Source organism: Ambystoma mexicanum, chromosome 11 (genome assembly GCF_040938575.1).
Source record: "Ambystoma mexicanum isolate Mex_15411 chromosome 11, UKY_AmexF1_1, whole genome shotgun sequence".
Classification (NCBI taxonomy): Eukaryota; Metazoa; Chordata; class Amphibia; order Caudata; family Ambystomatidae; genus Ambystoma; species Ambystoma mexicanum.
This window is the reverse complement of record NC_090934.1, coordinates 1,189,649,299-1,189,670,824: the sequence shown is the minus strand read 5'-3', so window position 1 is coordinate 1,189,670,824 and position 21,526 is coordinate 1,189,649,299. Positions and strand designations below refer to the sequence as shown.

Below are 21,526 nucleotides of genomic sequence, written 5' to 3'. Positions count from 1 at the left end.
GAGAATTGTTGGCAGAATTCCTTTCTCAGCATCTGTAAAGAGCTTTTTGTTTTGCCCAACTAACGTGGTTAGATGCTTCCAAACCATTTGAAGGTACTGAGGTCACATTTTTAACAAGGTCTTTTTTGCTTTTGTATGCCTTGCAGCTACCGTACAAATAAATCCCTGGTCTTTTAGGTTAAATTGGCATGTTTTGGTTCCAAATGCTGCCTTAATTGTGTTGGCTTCAGGCTTGCTAATGTAGTGCCAAAAACCACAGCAACTGTGATCCATGTGAACCCAAAGTCCAAATAAGAGACATCATATTTCTGTGTTTTTGCACCTCTTGTCTGTTTCCACCTCTCCTGCTTTTTGTTTGAGATTCCTACCATCTTTGGGCACTAGGAAACGATCCAGTTCTATGTGATATTTCTGCATTTTAATGCCCGAACACAAAAAAGATTTTTTCGGCCCTTTTTGTGTTGGCTTTAAAATGCGTAAATATCACATACTGCCCCCCTCCTTCCCCACCCGCTCATTAACTCGTTAACTCTCCTGAATCCCCAATTTTCTCACCCACCATCCCCATCAACACACACATCCTACCCACATACACTCACACACATACAGTTCAAAAACTCACCTCTGCCTCCTGCGGCGACTCCGCTGGGGCGCACAGCACCCGCCAACCCCTGCGCGCACTTGTGTGCAACAGGGGTTTGACAAGTATGATAGTTCCCTCTGTGGGGTCATGTAGCGGTCTTTCTAAAGCGACCTCCCCGCCCCAGCATCCCCCCCCCATTGGTACAGTGAAAAAGATTTTTTCACTTAGTGCAAACGGTCCATCTAAAAAAGGAGCCCGAATTTGTTAAGACATTGCAAACTCCCACTTTAATTAATGTCACGTTAGTTTTTTTAAAACTATTTCAAGTTTTCAAAAAATAAAAATGCTTCAAAAGATTGAAAATGGCAAACACCACGTGCAAAGATTTAAAACGAACAATGTGAAAAGGATGGGGCAAAAAAAATAAAAAGTCCCCAAAAGAAATCAACAGCTTGAAAAAAAAACATTCAAAAATATTTTTCAAAAAGAATTATCAAAAATGGGTCAGAAATACTGGTTGGATAAAAAAAAACACATTGATACAAGTCACAGAAGACTCCCTGTTCAGATCGTGAAGTTCTAGCTCGAATTCTTTTTTGAAGTGCAGTCCTGGACTAGGCCACAGATTGGCGGTGAAAACCACACCTGGATGCACATTGCACGGGGCCAATTCCACTCAACTAATGGTGCATAGGGAAAAGAAATCCTTACCTGCCTGCGTGACTGGTTCAAGTGCTTCACTAAATTTTTCTTGCTGGGACACAGGTGGTTAGGTTGACACACCAACGCTTGGAGCCATGCTGCTGCAATGAAAACAGTTAGCCAAGGATACATAGGTCTATCTGAGACTTCAAAATTAAGATTAGATGAGCAGGGGTTAAACCCAGCTCTTGGGTGTTAGGCATCTTAGTAAGTAGGACTTAACACTGGAAAACAAGGAGAGTACACGGTGCACTGTAAATGCAACCCCCACATTGAGTCATGAACTTTCAGTACCACCCCCAAACTGGCCATGAAAAAGGAACAGTCTCAAAAACAGGTTTGAAACCCCAGATTGTGACTCCCAACTATACCTTTAAAATTGTCCCACCATCACCCACAGCAAAATACAAGTGTTAGAAAAAAAAGGCATTCTTACCATTGGCAAGTCCTACTGCAGATGTCAGGAATTTTTATGGTGCCATTGCTAATGGGGACTTTACTGTCCAAGATGGGATGATACAGCAAATTTGTGTTCCTGCAAATGAAAAAGTACAATAAAGAAATATTATAGACATACCAGATTGACCGTACCAATATTTGCACACTACACTCTGCCATTCGGCACACATCCACCCACGCACACAAAAGGGCCCTAGGGTGCGGGGTCCAACCGGGAAATCTCCAAAGTTCCCTATAGGGCAGTCCACCCCAGCTGGCAGAGAGAACAGTGAGCAGTCAGAGCACATACCTGAAAACGTGACTCATACGAAGTCACAGAGAGAAAAAATAATAGAAAGAACATCAGCTTGTTTTATTTGACCCTTTCTATTCCCTACATAGAACAGTTGAGAAGTCCAGCCTGCTGGCATTCCAATCATTCATTTACATATCTTACATAGAATAGACATGGTAGTTCTTAACTCACTGAGCTAACTTTCGGGAACATCGAGTAATTGCCATGTAGCTTTTACTGCAGTTCAGTGACAGCGCTGACATAGCAGCAGACTTCCGCAGCTGCCATGCCAGGCACGAGGGCCCTTGGCTTCTTTGCAACATATGGTGCCCTATGCAGGCGAAGGCCTGGCACTCACAGCAGAAAGATATACATGAATTCCACTTTGAATTCCACTTTAAAATCAGTTCTATGGCAGCGTTGCACCCAAACTACTGTTGGTAATGCAGTAATTTTAATATTTACTACATCAAGGGATGCATACACTCGCTCTATAGTAGATGGCTACCGGGTTAGCACAGCAGGTTGACAGACCGTTGCTGAGACGTTATATATGCAAAATATAATTATGCGTATTGATATATTGTTTCTTTTAGTGTGTTTAAAGTTGAATTTAACTAAAACAATAAAAACAAAATATATATGCAAAGCTTTGATCAAATGACTTTTTGCAATTACTTATAAAAAAGGAAGTGATATGAAATGTGTTTGGCCAAGGGATGGGTTGGGCAATGGGTTGGGGTATTTCTGCCTCTGTAGAATAAAACAAAAGTTGGCACGCATGAACCCAGTTTAATTTCGTAATAACTGCTGTCAGCACAATGAAAGCATTTATTTGTGATTAACCAGTTTGATAAACATAACATCTTTATAAATATAACCTGTGATCTGTGATAAAACACAAAGCAAAGGGCACACAAATTACAGAGTATTATTGGTGTGGTGCTCCGACAAAAATAAATCTCAAAGAAAACTAGTGAACACAAGTGTAAGCAGCGTTTTTGAGTTTGGAAATTATTTTTTTTTACTATGAACGTGTAAAATGCACTTTTGAACAACAATGTGTCCAGCATGTAGAATGCCTGCTTTCAACAGTGATGCTCCCCAACAGTGATGCTCATGCCCATGGATTTCCGTGGTGTCACTTTGAAGACAGAAGAAAACAAACGCGATGAGCAAACAGAGCCATGAAATGTGCGAGTGACGGCTGGGGAAAGGAGCACCGCAAAGATTAGGTCATCGAGACCCCAGCTTTCTTCTGTGAAGCTGTAGGCTAGGTAAAGCCTGGTCATGGCTGAGGCAGGCTGGGTCCCGAGATCCAGACAGACATAGGATGCCGTATCTCTGACCCGGCCAGGGCCATCCCATGGACCAGAGGGGTGACAAGGCAGAGGGGCCGGTGTTGTACGATATCTGGCTCCCCCACAGCAGTTTGCTGGAGCCCGGCAATCTGTCGTGGGGGAGCCGGATATCATACACACCAACAATATGTGCTTCTGTCCCCGCTCACCTCTTCTCCCCCAAGGCGGGGCTACAGAGGGAGGGGCACAGGGGGACCAACATTGCAGTGATGCAGCCCCCTTGCTTGCCTTCTCTCCCCACACGTTCGCCTTTGTGGGTCCAAAGGGGGAGAGGGAAGCAGAGGGACCAGCAAAGGCCTGAAACGCTTGCTTCCCGCCACCCCCTCCAACTGTGGTGTGGAGGGCTGAGCCAATAAGCAGCATCCCTTAACAGGCAAGAAGACGCTGGCGGCACCAGGAGGAAGCAACAACGCAGCGTGGACACACGCTCCAAATATAGGAAAACGCACGTCCAGGCTGTGTTTATTTCCTGTTTCGTGGCCACGTCGCACTGACTGGGCATGTGCATGGGGGGTGGTGGGGTGACAGTGGCTCGCCATGCAGTTAAGTGAGGCAAAAAAAGTATTTTCTCTTTTCTCGCCATCCTGGATCACATGCCCCACAGATTGAAGACCTCTGCCTACAGTAAGGCTATTTTTAAAGGCGAAATACTCAAGGGTTATCTTGCTGGTAAGACTACACAGCAGTCTGTATTTTCACTGTATACTACCAAAGTATACAGGCACCTAGTCGGTAAGACAACTCAGGGAATTGAAGGAACTTTGTCCTATGCAGACAGTGGAAGAAATGCCTTGGGGTGGGGGGTGGTGCTAAGAAAGACATCTTGTGGTACAGACTCTGGCTAGTACAGCTCAATGCACTGCCTGGCAGCAATGAGCGGTAAAGTCAGGCACATCTCCCTGCAATGTCCAATCAGAAACCCTCACCTCGTAAAGGCAGTGAAGTTAAAGAAGTCACGCCAAGGGAACTTCATGACATCGTAGCAATCCCCTTGCGGCTGCTGCTCTTCAACCAGAGCCCTGGTGTGCTGCCGCACTCGGCCCCCGCTCTGGTGGCGGCACATATATCATCCCCAGCGCACGAGGTCTCAGCGGCCCCAGAGGCATCCAAGCAGCAGTGCAGAAAAAGAAGCATGCAGCTGTGCTAAAAATGGGATCAACATGGGGCTCAATTTCCAACTGGGTGAGGTCAATGTTTTAACAGTGAAAGCTGTGCTGCACAGGGAATGGTGAAAAAAGATGGGTTGATACTAGTTCCCATCTGAGAAACTGACCTTTGGTTGCTAGGGCCATATCTCAGATGGAAATAGCTTCTTCCTTGTGAGTAGGCTAGTTCCCATTAAAAAATTTGCCCTTTTAGCCCCTAGAGGTCAAGTCCAGCATATTAATGGGTTTCAGATTATTCTCACTGAGAAGGCTAGTTCCCATTCGAGAAAGGGCCTTTTGCTCCCCTATGGTGTGGTCAAGTCCTGCATAACAATGGTTTTAAGATTACTCTCACTGAGAATGCTAGTTCCCATTAGAGAAATGGCCGTTTTGCCCCTAGTGGTCAAGTCCTGCATAATAATGGGTTTTACATTATTCACTGAGAAGGCTAGTTCCCATTAGAGAAATAGACCATTTTACCCCTTGTGGTCAAGTCCAGCATAATAATGGGTTTTACATTATTCTCACTAAGAAGGCTAGTTCCCATTAGACAAGAGGACATTTTTGTTTCTCCAGGTTGGAGGTCCGTTTCTCTAAAGGGAATTAGATGCTTCAGTGTGAATAGGCTAATTCCCATTCGTCAAGGGGACCTCTTGCTCTCATGTTCATCATCAACTTGTCCCGAAGGTACTCTTTTCTGATAATGTTCAAAACAACACTTTATAGCCAGCCCTCTCAGTGCTGTAACAAACTCCTCAATTGTCTCACAAAATTTTTGTTGTCTGATGGCAAATTGATAACATTGTTATTCCCCTTTACCTCGTAATGCTTGTCCATCTTGGCTATGCAAATATCAAACTGAGTTTGCACATTCCCTCTGATTACATTCCTGACACTCGGGAGGGGCCCCCTTTCTTCTAGAGGATTTTAATCCTGTATCCAATTTCGTATTCTAATATTACTCAACCGGAGTAGTGTGAATTGTTCAGTTAATCCCCCTATAGTGCTCTATATGAGCATGGGTTGACCCTCCTAGGATTGACGACACATTGGCCCTACTAGGTATGAAGATGTGTTTGCTCTCCTGGCCAGAAAGTCCATTTGTCTGTCCTGGGATTGAAGACACGCTGGCACTCCTGGGCTTGAAGACAAAGATAAGCCCCTTCAGGGGCCAGAAACTGATGTGATGCATCGACAGGGCCAGAAACCCAAGAGAGGCTCCACTCTCACCTTGGTGTTGAGAGATAAACCACAGTCAAGTTGGTTTACCCAGGGTACTGCACTCCTCCTTGCCGTTCCACTACCCCTTTCTACTTTTGATGTGCTAGTTATTAGGTTAAGTTGTACAACAAGGCACCAGCTAGCATACTTAACGACACAACCCTTCCACAGTATTTACCTTATTTTCAGGGTCCACCTTCTGCACTTCTTGCTTCCTCCACCTCCCTTTTCTTCCTCAGTACCTCTCCCAAAATGTTACTCCATCGGTGGGCCTCATCTTCCTACACTGATTTTGTCTGTACCTTTCAAACTGATCTCCAAGTAATTTCCTCCTTTCTCTTGTGTCTCATCTTCCATCTCTCTCCTTTCACCCCCTTGCTAGTTTCCCCCCTGCACGCTGCTCGCCCCCTTTCCCTTCTTTTCACAAATCTTCACCTTCCTCTCCCATCACCGCTCTACCATCCTCCACCTCTCTTTAAGTCTTACTCTCCTTCCACTCCCTTCGCCTTCCTTCTTCCTCTTTTACTCCGTTCTTTACTGCAACGTTTGTTTCCAAACTCCCATACTAGGCCTTCAACCTAAGCCTCCCTGTATAGTCCTGCCGCTTTTGAAACTGAAAAAGGAAGGGTGTTAATGAATGTACCCAAATCTTTGTGGGTACGTGACAAAGTGATTGGCTCTTCTGAGTAACTGATCTTCAGATCTAGTGGTTTGTATCAGTTATAAATTGTCAGCTGCCAACTTGATGTCAAGCAGTGCTTTCCTAGTAGCTGCCTGACCCCACCATGGTGCCTCCTGCAGGCAGCTGCAGCTACACAATAACTCTGCCGACCTTAAACCTCACATGCCCACTTCATTGCATACCCTAAAGCTCAAGTATGTCTTTTACACAGTCCATCCTGCAGACTGTGTATTCAAATGTACTTTTAGTTGGATCAAAGACAATACCCACAGACCTTTTGGCCTTCTAATTCAGAGTTGTTCATTCTTCAAAACTCGACCAGGTCTTGAATTACAGACTGGTACCTGGCAAATGAGAACATGGAGAGGGTAGACACCCTGGGAATACCTTATATACTGGAGGTACAGCCCCTCCCCCTCTACCCCCCAGGGTCTCACAGCTCCATTCTCACGTGGCCATCTAGAAATATGGTCATTTTCTCTCCTTTTTTTATACCGGCACTCAGTTCATTGTTTTACTCAATATGTAATTCTTTTCATTGACAGTTTCGTATTTTCAGTCATTTATATTCCATGAAAGTATTTATATTGTTAAAGTAGGCCTTATTTTCATTTATTATATTACTCAAGTTATCGGTTTATGGTTCTTACATATTTATCATATTCAAGATTTATTATAACCATTTAATTGAACCAAAGTGTAAGATATATTATCCATCTGGCATACTTATGTATGTGTCTTCTAATTGAACCTCAACTAGTTGCATTTTTTCCAAATGTTTTGTACCTCAATTATATTTTTAAATGTCAGAATGTGGGGTAGGTCACCCTTCCACCACCCACCTTCCTCCCACCCCTTACACAATCCAATATGGCCTGACCCCAACCCACCATCTACCTTTGGTGGTATACAAAAATTGAAGACATTGAGGGAGGGGGAGAGATCAAAATACATAAACCTATATTTATACTGTTAACTGGTGTTATGTTCACTAATATTCTTAATAAAAATCTTACACAACTTAAAAAAAGAATAACAGCTTAAAGAAATAGACAATTGGGTAATGGAAGTGTGTTTATTATGACAAGTGCTTACACTGTAAAGCAACAAATAGTAGATATACATGTGTAGACTGGATACATACTATACATTCCACAGTATATTTGTCAATTGCCTTCTTAAAACCAAAGATCAAATTGGTGGAGCCATATGGAGTGAACGGAAGAAAACAAAGCCCAACAGTGAAACATTTGTTCAAAAACAGTTCTCATAACTGAACATGAAAAGCTGCAAGAATTTGATAACGGAAAAAGTAAACTTTATTATTACAAATGTTCACAATTTTTTGTCACAATATTTCCTGTAAGGGATCAACAGATATCACGACTTCACACCTTCAGCATGGGCACGCTGATACACAGTGCCAGAGGTTTGTGACGCAATTATCGATCTATAAATGATTTGCTTTGCATGATGGTGCAGTAGTGTAAACAAGTACAGGTAAACTATAGACAACTAAAGTTCTCAGAAAGAACATTTCCAATTAGAAATGTCACTCAAAATATGGATTTATAGGACAGTGAGTTAAAATAACATGAGAAGCAACTCACCCTGCCTGAAATGGAGTGGAAGGAACTCAGAAACACTTGACACTTTTCTGAAGCGCACCTGGAACTTTTTAAATCTGTTATACTCTTTGTACTTCAGTCTGGCATTTGCAATATGTACGATTTGCCTTGATGAAGTAATATGGTTCTACATTGACTTTATGACACATTTTGCACTCAGCACTTTTATATGGACGCATAATGGATTTGTATGTACACAGCAGTTTTGTCAGTATTTAACATGCATTTATGTGTTTTGATATGTATTCTTGTTTTTTTGATGAGCTCTTTGTGTTAGGTATTCGGTTAGTGTTTTGCAATAAGTCATTCCGAGCAGGGCAAAATGAGGGGTACGTATTCCTACATTAAAGTGCACCTGCATATATTTTGCTGCCATTTCTTGTATTATATGCTTTAAGCTTTTATTTTTGTTCACACACAATACACTGCTCCACACTGTCAGACGTATTGAGGAAAACGACTCAGTATAGCAATTTATTGTTTAGCGACATTTACGGCTTATTTCAATAAATCTAGTAATGTATAGTCAATTAGTGAATCTATACCCATGAAGTTTTCAGCGCAATGAAATTTGTTGCTGCACAGCAGACAGTGCGATTTTGCAGAAATTGGTAGCGCCATTTCTTCATTGATGTGGAAGGCGAAATCGGTCGTAAATTGGGGTGCGTTCTGAGAACCACCTTTTCCCTGTACAAGACAACAGAAGGCTGTTGGAGCGCTTTAAGCTCTTAACCGCAGTCCTGGGTGACACCAACCAAAAAGTCCACCTTTAACGACAACCACTGACAATTGGCAGTTCAAACAGTTTTCACATGAGCGCCGACAGAAGCACATTGAGGTCCCACTGGTTGTGCAGTGTTCTCCTCGGCAGGTAGTGTAGACAGTTAACATGGCTCCAAATTAGTTGATTTACAAATGACATCATACACAGTCAGCTGTTCCAAGATGCCCCTGGTGCTGCCAAATAGGTTATATAAGAGACCAGAGACAAACCACTTTCCAATAATTGTGTGAAGGAGATATCATCCAGTCTTGCCTGCAGTGGATTTTTATCACTCCCTATACACCAGCAGCAACACCTAGACTCCCTTCGGCCTTAGTTTGCGCTATAATAATAACACCTCCATTTACTTGTGTACTGTGACCTGGTGGAATCCTTCCTAGTGACCCTAACGCTCCCCATGTTCTTTTGAGAAGGTACCAGGTGACTAGGTCCTGTAACGATCCTTCAGATGGCGTCACTTCATCCCAGGAGGGGAGGGCGGGGGCATGATAGGGGGAAACTCGTTCTTGGAGTTTAGGGCGATGAGGCCGCTAAATGATAATGTCCCCCCCGCCCCCAAGAGTTGGTAACATGAGGGAGGACCTCAGAAGGGAGGAACTCCCTGCCTGGGTATAAGAATCAAGTTTGGGTTACAGTGCCTTTAACTCCAATAACAACAGGTAATCAACACCTAACTCTTCCTTAGATATGATAAAATCAGAGACAACGTATTACTGTAACATGTCAAGACAGAAGATTGGCTGTAATGTTTTCACATAATGTTCCCATTCATGGGGGACATAGGACTTCAACTCCGCCCATACAATCTCCTCTTTCGCCATGTGGGACGCTATTGGGAAAACATTGCAGGCACCAGCCCCACAAATTGAGGGCGAACATGCAGAGAGTTGCAGACCTCATGCTGACATAATACTGAGTTGTGTTGTCAGGACAGATCAACACGCAGTGGTGACCTGCTGGATGGTGCAGAACGCCTTAAATGTCAGATTGATCTGAGGACTGGTCAATTTATATGGTTTGTCAGTTCCAGCGAGCTATAAAGGTCATGGACCTCCCAGTGCCCCATTAGTCTCCACAACCTGAAAGAATGGAGTCCGTCACAAGGGTCTTGCTCAGGTATGGGTCAAGGGCATTTACAAATTCTGGTCGCTTCCCTGTATTGAACATTGCAATTCTTGACAACATATTCCCTTTGTATGAGCCTGAACAGAGGCTCACCAGACTTAATTGTTTATCTTTCATGTGTTAGGTTATGTTACCAATACTTGTAAACTGCAGCATACACCCAAAGGCATCTTAGCGCTAGCTAGCGGAATTAGGATGGAAAGAGCTATAAAAGATATGATTTTAGTATCAGAGATAGTTCTCAGTGGCATGTAAAGCACAGGGAATAGAATTCCAAAGGTGGGCTGCGGCGACCTGAAAGGATCGGTCCCCAATACGAGTGGCCTTGAATCGGGGGACAAAAACAAGACAGGCATTCGCCAAGCAGAGTGTCGGAGCAGGAATGTACAGTCAGAATTTAGCCTGTAGATATTCTGCCCCAGTTTCATAAAAAGGCACGATGAAGTAGACATTAGGCTTTGACCCGAATGCGCTTGGCCTTGGGTAGCCAATGAAGATGGTGCACAAGTAAGTGTGGAAGTGGCTACTCCGGCTTCAGGCGTGGGATGGTTTTTTCGCCATGGAGACCAGGATGGGCATCGAGAACCGAGCAGAGACCGGTCCCTCACACCCGGTCTATAGTAATCTGGAGGAAGGTGACTAAGCTTTCTTGTAATCTGTGTACCAAGAGTGACAGAGGGGGACATGTTGGAAAAGCATCCAGGCTCCTTATAGACCCAACTGGAGAAACATTTCTAATTGAGGGTCATCCATACTTCCAGAGCAGCCCTACCACCTGTCCCTGCATTAATTCCTATGTCCAACTACCAGATGGCAGGGCTCGCAGATAGGGTTGCCAACTATTCTGCATTCTGCGGGACGGTACCGTTTTGGAGGACTGATAAAAGTCACCTCCTTTCAGTTAGGTAAATGCTTACTTTGTGGGGCTGTGGGAGCCCGTCTCCCACTTGTCCAATGTCCCCAAGACTCACTGCGGTCGTGGGGAGCCCCGGTGGGGTCCTCGTCCCTCCCAGAAGGGAAAAGCTCTAGGTCAGCCCGGCCAGGGGTGCTGCCCCCGGCTTCCTGCCTGGCATGTGAGTCATCCGTCCCCAAGCCCAGCAGCAGTTCCAGGGAGCCCCGGAATGGTCCTTGTCCCTGCCCGGAGGGAAAAGCTCTAAAGAGGTGTGTTAGGGAGAATTCTCATTTATGGCTAATTTCCCTCACCTAGTGAGTCCCTCAGCAGCTTTGCTGGATTTCTGGGGTTTATTTCTTTCCACCTGGTAAGAGTGTGAGCTTTTTCCCACTCTTACATGTGTTTTGCCATGTGTATTTCTACTTTGTGTGTGATCTTGGGCTCTGGAGCCACACCATTCCATGAGCCCCACTGTTTGTGTGTGTTTCACAGCACCTTCAGTGCAGTGACACAGGGTTGTCTTTGAGACCTCCCACTGACTCCATTTTTCTGGGGCTGACTATTGTCCCCCAGAAACATGTAAAGTTGCCATTAACTTTATATAGTCACTTTTAACCTACAGACCCAGTACACCCCATCTTACATGGAGGATTGGAAAGGGTTGATTCCTACCCCTTTTTTTGTCTGTGCCTCTTGGAGCTTTGTTTTGCTCTCTTAACATTTATACTGGTGGCAGTGGTATCCACCCTAACTTTTCTACCGCAATGATTTTGGCGCCGGTCGGGTTTAGTCGCCATTTCTTTTTGTTAAAGTCCTTCTTGTGTTTTACTTTTCACGGCAAACCAGGTTTGCCTTCTTTGTTCGCCAACCTTTGGCGGGCTTCTATCCAGAAGCCCTCCTTTGGCATCTGGGTGTCTAGGTGGGCTGAATGTGAGGAAGGGGTTTAGTCACCCCCTGCACAGGGTCTCCTTGGAGACCCAGGTCGCACTTTGTGTCGATTGGCTGAGGTGGTTGTCTGGGTCGGACAACCCCCCTGCTGACTGATTGACAGCCAGGATGTGTGAATGGGGGATTTTGGCATAAAAGGCAGAACTCTTGGGCTGGCAGTCAGAGTCGCCACTGGAACTGCAAGAACCGAAGAGAAGCGGAGAAGAAGACGGCTGCTGCAACTCCTGAGTCTCTGTGAAGCCCTGCTGCAGTCCTGAGCTATCTACCCTTACAACGACAGAGAAGATCCAGTCCGGAGTCTTCTTCCCTTGAGCCTAGTGGGATCAACCAGCTCATCTTCCACAGCCAGAGGATCCTCTTCTTGGTCAAAATCACTGCACACAGCAGTAGTGGTCCGGATAGCCATCTGAACAGCCTCTCCTGTTTTAAAGCAGTGCACCTTTTATTCACTGTTGCTTTGCTGCTTCTGGCCTCATCCCTGGGTAGTGCAGATCGCTCCAGACATCCTCCTCCTTGTCCCCACGACTGAAGCCCCAGGAACCGGAATAACTGCTGTGGCACCAGCTTTCTTCAACGAATAAGGCACTGTGTCTGACTTCGAGGAATTGGGGTGGACCCTTCTTCTCCACCAAAGGCTTGTCCTTTTCTTCCTTCGCTCTTATAACTTTTGCTTCCCCTTGTGACAATACCCAAGTATTCCTGGCAATCTCGAATCGTGAACCGTGTGATCCTCGGCAACAGGGCCCCTGTTACATTAGACACTGTTGCAGGCCTATTGACTTATCTATTGGTTAGAAGGTGCCCTCTTATTCTATCTGCCTTGACAAAAGTATTGCCTAGGATTTTTATCCCCAATTCTCTTGTGTTAATTCATGTGCTAAGTGTGTTTTGACTTCGGTTACATTTCTTCCCGCGGGTATGCTTATCTTTCGTAAGACCGAACTAACATTACTGTCAAAATAGATCGCATATGTACGCCCGGTAACGTCTTTGTTTCACAACACCGGTCAGTCAAATCCCAATGTACTTACCTTGAATTGTTCTGCACAAGGGGAATTGGTTGTGTGTAATATATTTGAAGTGTGGTTTTATTTTAGTAGAAGTGAAGTGCTTTGTGAAAAAGATGGTTTAGCAATAAATGTACTTATATTTAACCAGAAACCTTGAGTATGCGTTTGCTTGAGTCACAGTAATTGTAGTCCTTTGTGTAATCTCTACTACTGCTCATTTGCTCTTGGGATAGGTCTGGCTGCTCAGCCATTGCTACCACTCTTTCTGTGTAGTACAGGCTTGTACCAAAGGTGAAATTGTATTACCACTTGTCTTAATTGTGTGCAGTGGTCCCTAAGGGTACTGCATATGATTCCGCCTAATACTGGTGGCAGGGGTAGGATTTTTAAGTATAGTGATTACAATTAGCAGCACTCTATTACCTTGGGTCAACCAACCACAAGGCTAAACACCATCTGTTAACTGAAAATCATGTCAAGTATGCAAAACTACAGTAAAGAGAATCTCAAACTACACTGCTGAGATATTGAGAACCATGTGTAGAGAACAGAGCCTCTCTGGTAAAGGAAAGAAATCTGAACTGGTTGCTAAGTTATTGGGAAAACAAAGTCTGGAGAGTGGGTCAGAAGGGCCTACCACTCCAGCAAATGTGGATAATGATGTTTCTGAGAGTGTTGGATTAGAGGGAGTAGATGAGTCTATGTCAGAAGGCCCTATGACCCCTCTACTCCTCTACATGCCCATAAGCCACAGCCTATGCCCATAGGGACCCCATCAGGTCCTACACTCACTCCTGAATTTATTGCCCTTGAGAAAATGAGACTTGAATTGGAAGTGAAACGTACTGAGGCACAAACTGCCATGAAACATCAAGAATTAAGGCTCGGGGAAATAGAGATGGCTCATGCTTTAGAGATGAAGAAATTGTCTTTGGAAAATGCTTCTCTCCCAGAATCTGCTAGGTCTTCCAGCCCTAAGAGACCCTGTATGCCAAAGGAAATGATTGGTATGTATGAGACTAAACTTGATGTTTTGGATGGGTTAGCAATGTTTGAGTATAATCATGGGATTCAGGGTATCACAGGGAATCAGATGATTCATTGGCTTTTCCTAGGCTTCCCCCTGTTGCAAATGATGCTGTAATGGTGTTGGGGGAGGAGGATAAGCAGAATTATGAGTGTGTGAGGCTAGCTTTGATAGCTAGATTTGGGAAGACCCCTTCCATGTACCTTAAGAGGTTTAGGACCCACAAAAAGCATGATGGTATCCCTTGGGCTTCCTGGGTGTGTGAATGTTTGAAAAGAGGGCCTCACACATAACCAGGGTAAGCCACAAGGGAAACCGAATCAGGCTAGTGTACCATCTGGTCCCAAACCAGATGGAGGTCAGAACAAGCCCTCATTCATTAAAGCATTTGGGAAATGTTTTGCTTGTGGGTCAACTGACCATGTGAAAGGGGATCCCAGATGTAAGGGGAAACCTCCAGGGGTCCACACTGTCTCCTTAGCCTTCTCCCAGGTGGAAGAAGTACCTATAGCCAGTGGAAACTTTCAGTTACTAGCTGAAGAGTGTTACGCTCACCTGGCTCCCACAGAGGAGTCGATCTGAACTGGACAGCTGCGGTCTCCACCAATATGACGCGTAAGGCCGAGATGACGGACTGGACTGGCCCACCTAGCTTTGTTTGCTTGGCCCGTAGGAATATTCTTCTGATGGTTTGAAAAGATGAGCTCTCCATCCTGTATTGAGCGCAGGGGCGCGTTGATAACCAGTTGCTTCACTGGCTTGAAGGAATTGGTGAGTTCCAGAACAATATTGACTCTGAAAAGTATGTAGTTCGTAAGAGTTCAAATGCCTGACTTTCACTCTTGTCCGATTCCTTGCAGATTGCAGCTTGACCCTAGTGAAGAGTTCCTCGTGGCAACCGGTAATATTCTGGTAAGGATTTGTATTTCCAACATAGTTCAATAAATAATGTCAATATGTAACCTGTTGCTCTCTCCCTTATTCAGGCGCTGAGAGAAAGTATGAAGTCCCGGGGAAAAATACCTCAGGCGGTAAAATCAGGTAAGTCTATTGTGGTGAGGAGGGTTCCCCTTGATAATCCCTTTGTTTCACCTTGCTGTCCTTTTGTTTCCCCTTAGGGGCCGGGGTTCGGCGAAGATGCAGTGGAAGCTGTGCCGACCCGTGAAGAGGAATAGTACCCCCGGTGGTAAAATCAGGTAAGTCTATGGGGAGGTAACTAATATTCCTCTGTGTATTCCCTTGGCTCACCTTGCTGTTCTTGTCTACTCCTTAGGTGCCGGAATGCGGCGGAACATGCAGGAGGATGCGGTGGAATGTGAAGATGCTGCGAAGGCCAGCGAGTTCAGCGCGGCGCTGCAGCAGGCGAGGGGACGCGCATAAAATAACTTCTTTCTTCCAGCTCGAAGGCGCGATGGATCGGGAATTCAGGTAAGGATCAAAGGTATTGCTCTTGTTCTAACCTTTTCTCTTGCTTTCTCCCTTTTTCTAGGAGCTCCAAACTCGAGGCGGGCGTGGCAGAAGACTGGATGCAGACTTGCAGGCACAGTGAGCGTTACGCTGCTGGATGCAGAATAACGCAAAGCATGTGCTGCTCTTCGGGCGTGGTTTAAATAGCCTCCAAAGTAGTCCCAGGTAAGTATTCCTCCCCAGCCCCATCCGAGTAAAAAAATAGTCCCTAGGTAAAATAGTCCCTTCCAAGCCTCATTTGGCTTGGAGCTCTTGCAGCATGGTCTGCATCAGGTAAGCTTGCAGCATGGTCTGCATCAGGTAAGCTTGCAGCATGGTCTGCATCAGGTAAGTTCTACTCTATGAGCCTGGCGCCTATGGCGCCAGGACTGACCCTCCATATGAGCCTGGCGCCATAGGCACCCGGACCGCACCCAAACAGCCCCTAGCAGGGGTTTTTGGGCTTGCTCAAAATAACTTGATGCCTGCTTCTGGGGTTGCTGGACCTGGTCTGGGTCCCCGGGGATAGGCAACATGACAGCACTCCCCCCAAGGCCCCTCCTAAAGTCGTTCTTCCCCGTGGTTTTGGTTTGTCTGGGAAATTTCAATGGAATCTTTTCACCAATCGAGGTGCATGCACGTGGTCACTAGGTTCCCAAGACCTTTCCTGTGGTCCGTAACCTTTCCAGTCGATTAAATAAAAAAGTTTTGACTTGAAGTCCAGGATGTTTTTAACCTCAAATTCGGGTTCCCCGTCTATAAGGATAGGGTCTGGTGGCTTGGTTAGTCTTGTCCCTGGTTGCACTGGCTTCAAAAGTGACACATGAAAGACGGGGTGAATTCGCATATTAGCAGGTAAATCCAACTTGACGGCCACTGGGTTGATAATGTCCTTAATAGAGTAAGGTCCCAAATAAATAGGGTTAAAGGTCCGCGTTCCCTTGAGAGGTATGTGTTTTGTGGCCAACCATACTTGATCCCCTATCTGGTACTGTGGAGTATCACTTCTATGCCGATCAGCATCTTTCTTATATTTCCCCTTCGCTTGTTTTAAATGTGCAGTTGTCTCCTTAAAGGCTTGTGTAATCGTAGCGTGTAGATGGTCCAGTGCAGGCATTTCTAAGTGTTGGGGTGAATCAAGGTCTGAGGTTCGAGGATGGTGCCCATATACGGTATAAAAGGGGCTTTGTCCAGTTCCAGGATGTACTGAATTATTGTATGCATATTCGGCGATCCAAAGAATGTCCTTCCAATTACTCTCAGCCTGATGTAACATACAACGCAGGTATTGTTCAAGAGTATGCTTGGTCCACTCCGTTTGACCATCGGTCTGGGGGTGGTGACTGGTCGATAATCTCACGTCGATTTACGCCAATTGACAACATTTCTTCCAAAAATGTGAAATGAATTGACTGCCCCGGTCAGAGACCAACACGGATGGAAATCCATGTATGCGAACAATGTTTGAGGAATCTTTGGCCAGGATTGAGGCTGAAGGTAATCCTTTTAAAGGAATAAAGTGGGCCATCTTGGAAAAAAGATCCACAATAACTAGAATGGTGTTAAATCCATTACAAGGAGGTAGATCAGTTATAAAGTCTAAGGAGGTAGATCAGTAATAAAGTCTAACGATAAGGTGTGCCATGGTGTAGGCAGAATATCTAAAGGTTGTAAGAGTCCAGCTGGTTTTTTCTTTTGACTTTTGTTTTGGGCGCAAATGCCACAAGACATCACAAATGATTTAATATCCTTTTGCCAGGTGGGCCACCAGAATTGTCTTTTAATTTTAGCTTCAGTTTTTGCAATACCTGGGTGCCCCTCCATTAGGGTATCATGATAACGGGAAATTACTAGCTTGTAGTTCCTTGTGTGGCAGAAATAGCCGCACTTGGTAATAAGGCAGATCATTGGTGACAGAGTAGTCCGGGCCTTTCTTTACCCAGTCCTGCAGGGCTGTAGGATCAAAGAGTTGCTGGATCTTTACCTGAATGTCCTCTAGTGTCTGTAGAGTAGTCATGCCAAGAATCCTTTGTTCGGAAATTATAGGTACTGGTTCTGGGTTCACTTCTGCCTCTCCCATCCCTATTCGGGATAAGGCGTCTGCTTTAGCATTCTTACAACCTGGTCGATAGGTTATCACAAAATCGAACTCGGCAAAGAACAATGCCCATCGGAGTTGACGTGACGATTGGGCCTTGGCTGTTTTTAAATAATGTATGTTCCGGTGATCGGTGATCAAGGAATTGTATGCCTGGCACCGAGAAGATAGTGCCGCCAAGCCTTGAAGGCGGATTTAATGGCTAATAACTCCTTGTCGGTAACCGCATAGTTTAACTCGGGTGCCGAGAACTTTCTGGACCAAAATGCTACTGGGTGAAGCTGGCCAGTTTCAGGGTCCTTTTGAGACAGGACAGCTCCCATGGCCAGACTGGATTAATCAGTTTCCACTATGTATGGAAGGTCAGGGCACGGGTGCTTTAATACAGGTGCAGACGTGAATTTCGCTTTCAGCTCTTGGAAGGCATTTTCAGCTTCTTCAGTCCACATAAAGCGTTTATTTTTTCGCAAGAGTGCTGTGATGGGATGTACGACATGTGAAAAATCTGGGATGAATCTGCAGTAGAAATTGGCAAAGCCGTGCATGCTTTGTACTCCTTTAACTGAACTTGGTGATGGCCACTTAAGGATTGCGTCCACCTTTCGTGAGTCCATTCGGACTCCCTTTGGGGTCAGGATAAACCCAAGGAATTCAACTTCTGTGGCATGAAAAACGCATTTTTCTAGTTTTGCATATAGTTTGTGCTGGCGCAATTTCTCAAGGACTGCTCGGACCTGCTTCACATGGTCAGATTCTGAAGAGGAGTATACTAGAATATCATCGATATATACGACAACACAAACGTCAATGAGTTCACGAAGGACATCGTTCATGAAGTATTGGAAGGCTGCTGGTGCATTGCACAACCCGAAAGGTATCACCTGGTATTCAAATAACCCATACTTAGTGCGAAAATAAGTCTTCCATTCGTCGCCCTCTTTTACACGTACCAGATGGTATGCCCCCGGAGATCTAATTTAGTGTATATATAAGCATCCTTCACTTGGTCTAGTAGTTCAGGGATCAGAGGCAATGGGTATTGGTTCTTAACAGTTATCTGGTTCAATGTGCGGTAGTCTATGCATGTTCTGAGGTCACCTTCCTTTTTGGGCACGAAGAACAAAGCTGAAGATGCATGGGACTTGGATGGGCGAATAAAGCCATTGGCAAGGTACTGGTCTAAGTATTGTCGTAGGTGAAGGTTCTCAGGTTCCGTAAGGGCATAGATCCTGCTACACAGGGGTTGTGCACTGGGTATGAGATCGATTTGACAATCGTACGATCTGTGAGGAGGTAAGGTGTTTGCCTGTTCTTTCTGGAAGACATCCTGCAATTCTTGGTATTCTGGAGGTAGTTGCACGACTGCTGTGGTTACTGTGGCCAGGCCTGCGTTCCGATTTTTCTTTGGGTAACAGGTTTGTGCACAATCCGGGAAGGTTATTCTCTTCTCTCGCCAATCAATACAAGGATTATGTGTTTCCAACCAAGGTATCCCCAGTATTATTTGGAACTGTGGGGCTTTCATTAGATCAAACACAATAATCTCTCGATGCCCATCCTGACCCAATAGTGTCATCTCTGCCTTGGAATGAGTTACAGGCCCAGAGGCAATTTCAGTTCCATCGACTGTGGTGATGACATCTGAGGTGGTTTTTCGGCAGAGAGGTGGATTCATCCTGGAAGCCAATCCATAGTCCACATAGTTTCCTATGGCCCCGCTATCAATGTATGCCCTTACTGCTTGCATATGCGATGGCTGCCCTGGATCTACGAGGACCATTGGTATGATGAAATGCGAGGTCTGAGTATCCTTCTTCAAGCTCAGCAAGCGGACCTCTACGCTTGTCGGGCGTGGTCGTTTCCCCGAGTCTGACTCCATATGGCTTTTATCAGCAGCTCCTACCACCTTCTTGGGTGGTTTTACAGGGCAGTCCCGTAGAAAATGCCCAGAAGTTCCACAATATAGACACAATTGCATTTGCTGTCTCCTTTCTCTTTCCTTCTGGGTTAAGGGTCCTTTAACCCCTCTGATTTGCATGGGTTCTGAAGCATCTGCTCCTTTTGGGTTAGCGTGGGTTTTGACCAACACCCGATTCTCAAACTTGGCTCGATCAGCCTTTCTGTTCTGAAGTCTGTGATCTAACTGGACCACTAAGTCTATATATTCAGCGCAGTCTTGAGGTGGGTTCACGACTTGAGCCAAGACATCCTTGAGTTCTCCTTGAATCCCTCGATGAAATAACGTGATTCGTTTTGCCTCAGGCCATCCAGTTTCCACTATCAACCTATTAAAGGTCGCGATGTAGGATAGAAGGTCCTGGTTACCCTGTCGTAGGGACAAAAGTTTCTTATCCAGGGCCTGTCCTTGGGAGTGCCGAGCAAATAGTCTTTCCATGCTCGTTTGAAAGCCCTGAAAATCCCAAAGAATTTGGTCAATTCCACTAGTTACTCAGGATGACCCATCAGCTGCACTGCTGCTGAGATATGACAATACAAAGGCTACCTTGGCTTGATCGTTTGGGAAGGCTCCAGGTCTGCATAAAAGGTGCAAGCGGCATTGGTTCATAAACACGGCAAACCTTTTGGGATCTCCGACAAAGCGTTCGGGTGGAGCTAATAGAATATTTCCTGGTAGGTTTATTTGCACAGGGTTACTCGATAACACAGGAGCTGGATTTCCCCAGGAACGAGGTAGGGGTGCTTGTCCAGCCTGGCTTTGCAAAAGTTGCCTAGCAAGGTCATCAGTTCGCTCCTTTGACAAAATCAGTTCTCTCCTAAGAGCATTGGTTTCTTGACGGGCGGAATGCACTTCAGCCCTCAGTTCCCCTAGTAATTGGGCCAATTGGTCAGTCTCTGAGGTATCCATAACGCCCGGGTGGGAATTTGTGGGTAGGCTTTGCATTCTGTTACGCTCACCTGGCTCCCACAGAGGCATCGATCTAAACTGGACAGCTGCGGTCTCCACCAATGTGACGCGTAGGGCCGAGATGACGGACTGGACTGGCCCACCTAGCTTTGTTTGCTTGGCCCGTAGGAATATTCTTCTGATGGTTTGAAAAGAGGAGCTCTCCATCCTGCATTGAGCGCAGGGGCGCGTTGATAACCAGTTGCTTCACTGGCTCGAAGGAATTGGTGAGTTCCAGAACAATATTGACTCTGAAAAGTAGGTAGTTTGTAAGAGTTCAAATGCCTGACTTTCACTCTTGTCCGATTCCTTGCAGATTGCAGCTTGACCCTAGTGAAGAGTTCCTCATGGCAACCGGTAATATACTGGTAAGGATTTGTATTTCCAACACAGTTCGATAAATAATGTCAATATGTAACATGTTGCTTTCTCCCTTATTCAGGCGCTGAGAGAAAGTATGAAGTCCCAGGGAAAAATACCTCCGCCGGTAAAATCAGGTAAGTCTATTGTGGTGAGGAGACTTCCCCTTGATAATCCCTTTGTTTCACCTTGCTGTCCTTTTGTTTCCCCTTAGGGGCCGGGGTTCGGCGAAGATGCAGTGGAAGCTGCGCCGACCCGCGAAGAGGAATAGTACCCCCGGTGGTAAAATCAGGTAAGTCTATGGGGAGGTAACTAATATTCCTCTGTGTATTCCCTTGGCTCACCTTGCTGTTCTTGTCTACTCCTTAGGTGCCGGAATGCGGCGGAACATGCAGGAGGATGCGGTGGAATGTGAAGATGCTGCGAAGGCCGGCGAGTTCAGCGCGGCGCTGCAGCATGCGAGGCGATGCGCATAAAATAACTTCTTTCTTCCAGCTCGAAGGCGTGATGGATCGGGAATTCAGGTAAGGATCAAAGGTATTGCTCTTGTTCTAACCTTTTCTCTTGCTTTCTCCCTTTTTCTAGGAGCTCCAAACTCGAGGCGGGCATGGCAGAAGACTGGATGCAGACTTGCAGGCACGGTGAGCGTTACGCTGCTGGATGCAGAATAACACGAAGCGTGTGCTGCTCTTCGGGCGTGGTTTAAATAGCCTCCAAAGTAGTCCGAGGTAAGTATTCCTCCCCAGCCCCACCAGAGTAAAAAATAGTCCCTAGGTAAAATAGTCCCTTCTAAGCCTCATTTGGCTTGGAGCTCTTGCAGCATGGTCTGCATCAGGTAAGCTTGCAGCATGGTCTGCATCAGGTAAGTTCTACTCT

General features: G+C 45.6%; 1 protein-coding gene across 25 annotated transcripts in view; it reads right to left on the bottom strand.

Moving 5' to 3' along the window:
• Nucleotides 1–21,526, bottom strand: part of PPCDC (phosphopantothenoylcysteine decarboxylase) — a 728,417-nt gene that overhangs the window by 691,185 nt on the left and 15,706 nt on the right. For 10 of the 25 annotated variants that reach the window (XR_011279806.1, XM_069624526.1, XM_069624531.1 and 7 more), the window contains exons 2-3: nucleotides 1,722–1,820; nucleotides 1,295–1,386 (exon numbers count right to left, since the gene is read on the bottom strand). Coding sequence is in view for 8 of the 25 variants with exons in the window: in XM_069624522.1 (XP_069480623.1) it covers nucleotides 1,722–1,724 (3 nt within the window). In the remaining 17 variants the exon portion in view is untranslated. Of the gene's footprint in view, nucleotides 1–1,294; nucleotides 1,387–1,721; nucleotides 1,821–21,526 lie in introns of those variants that run through there. The other 15 variants (XR_011279805.1, XM_069624522.1, XM_069624520.1 and 12 more) reach the window with 3 other exon arrangements.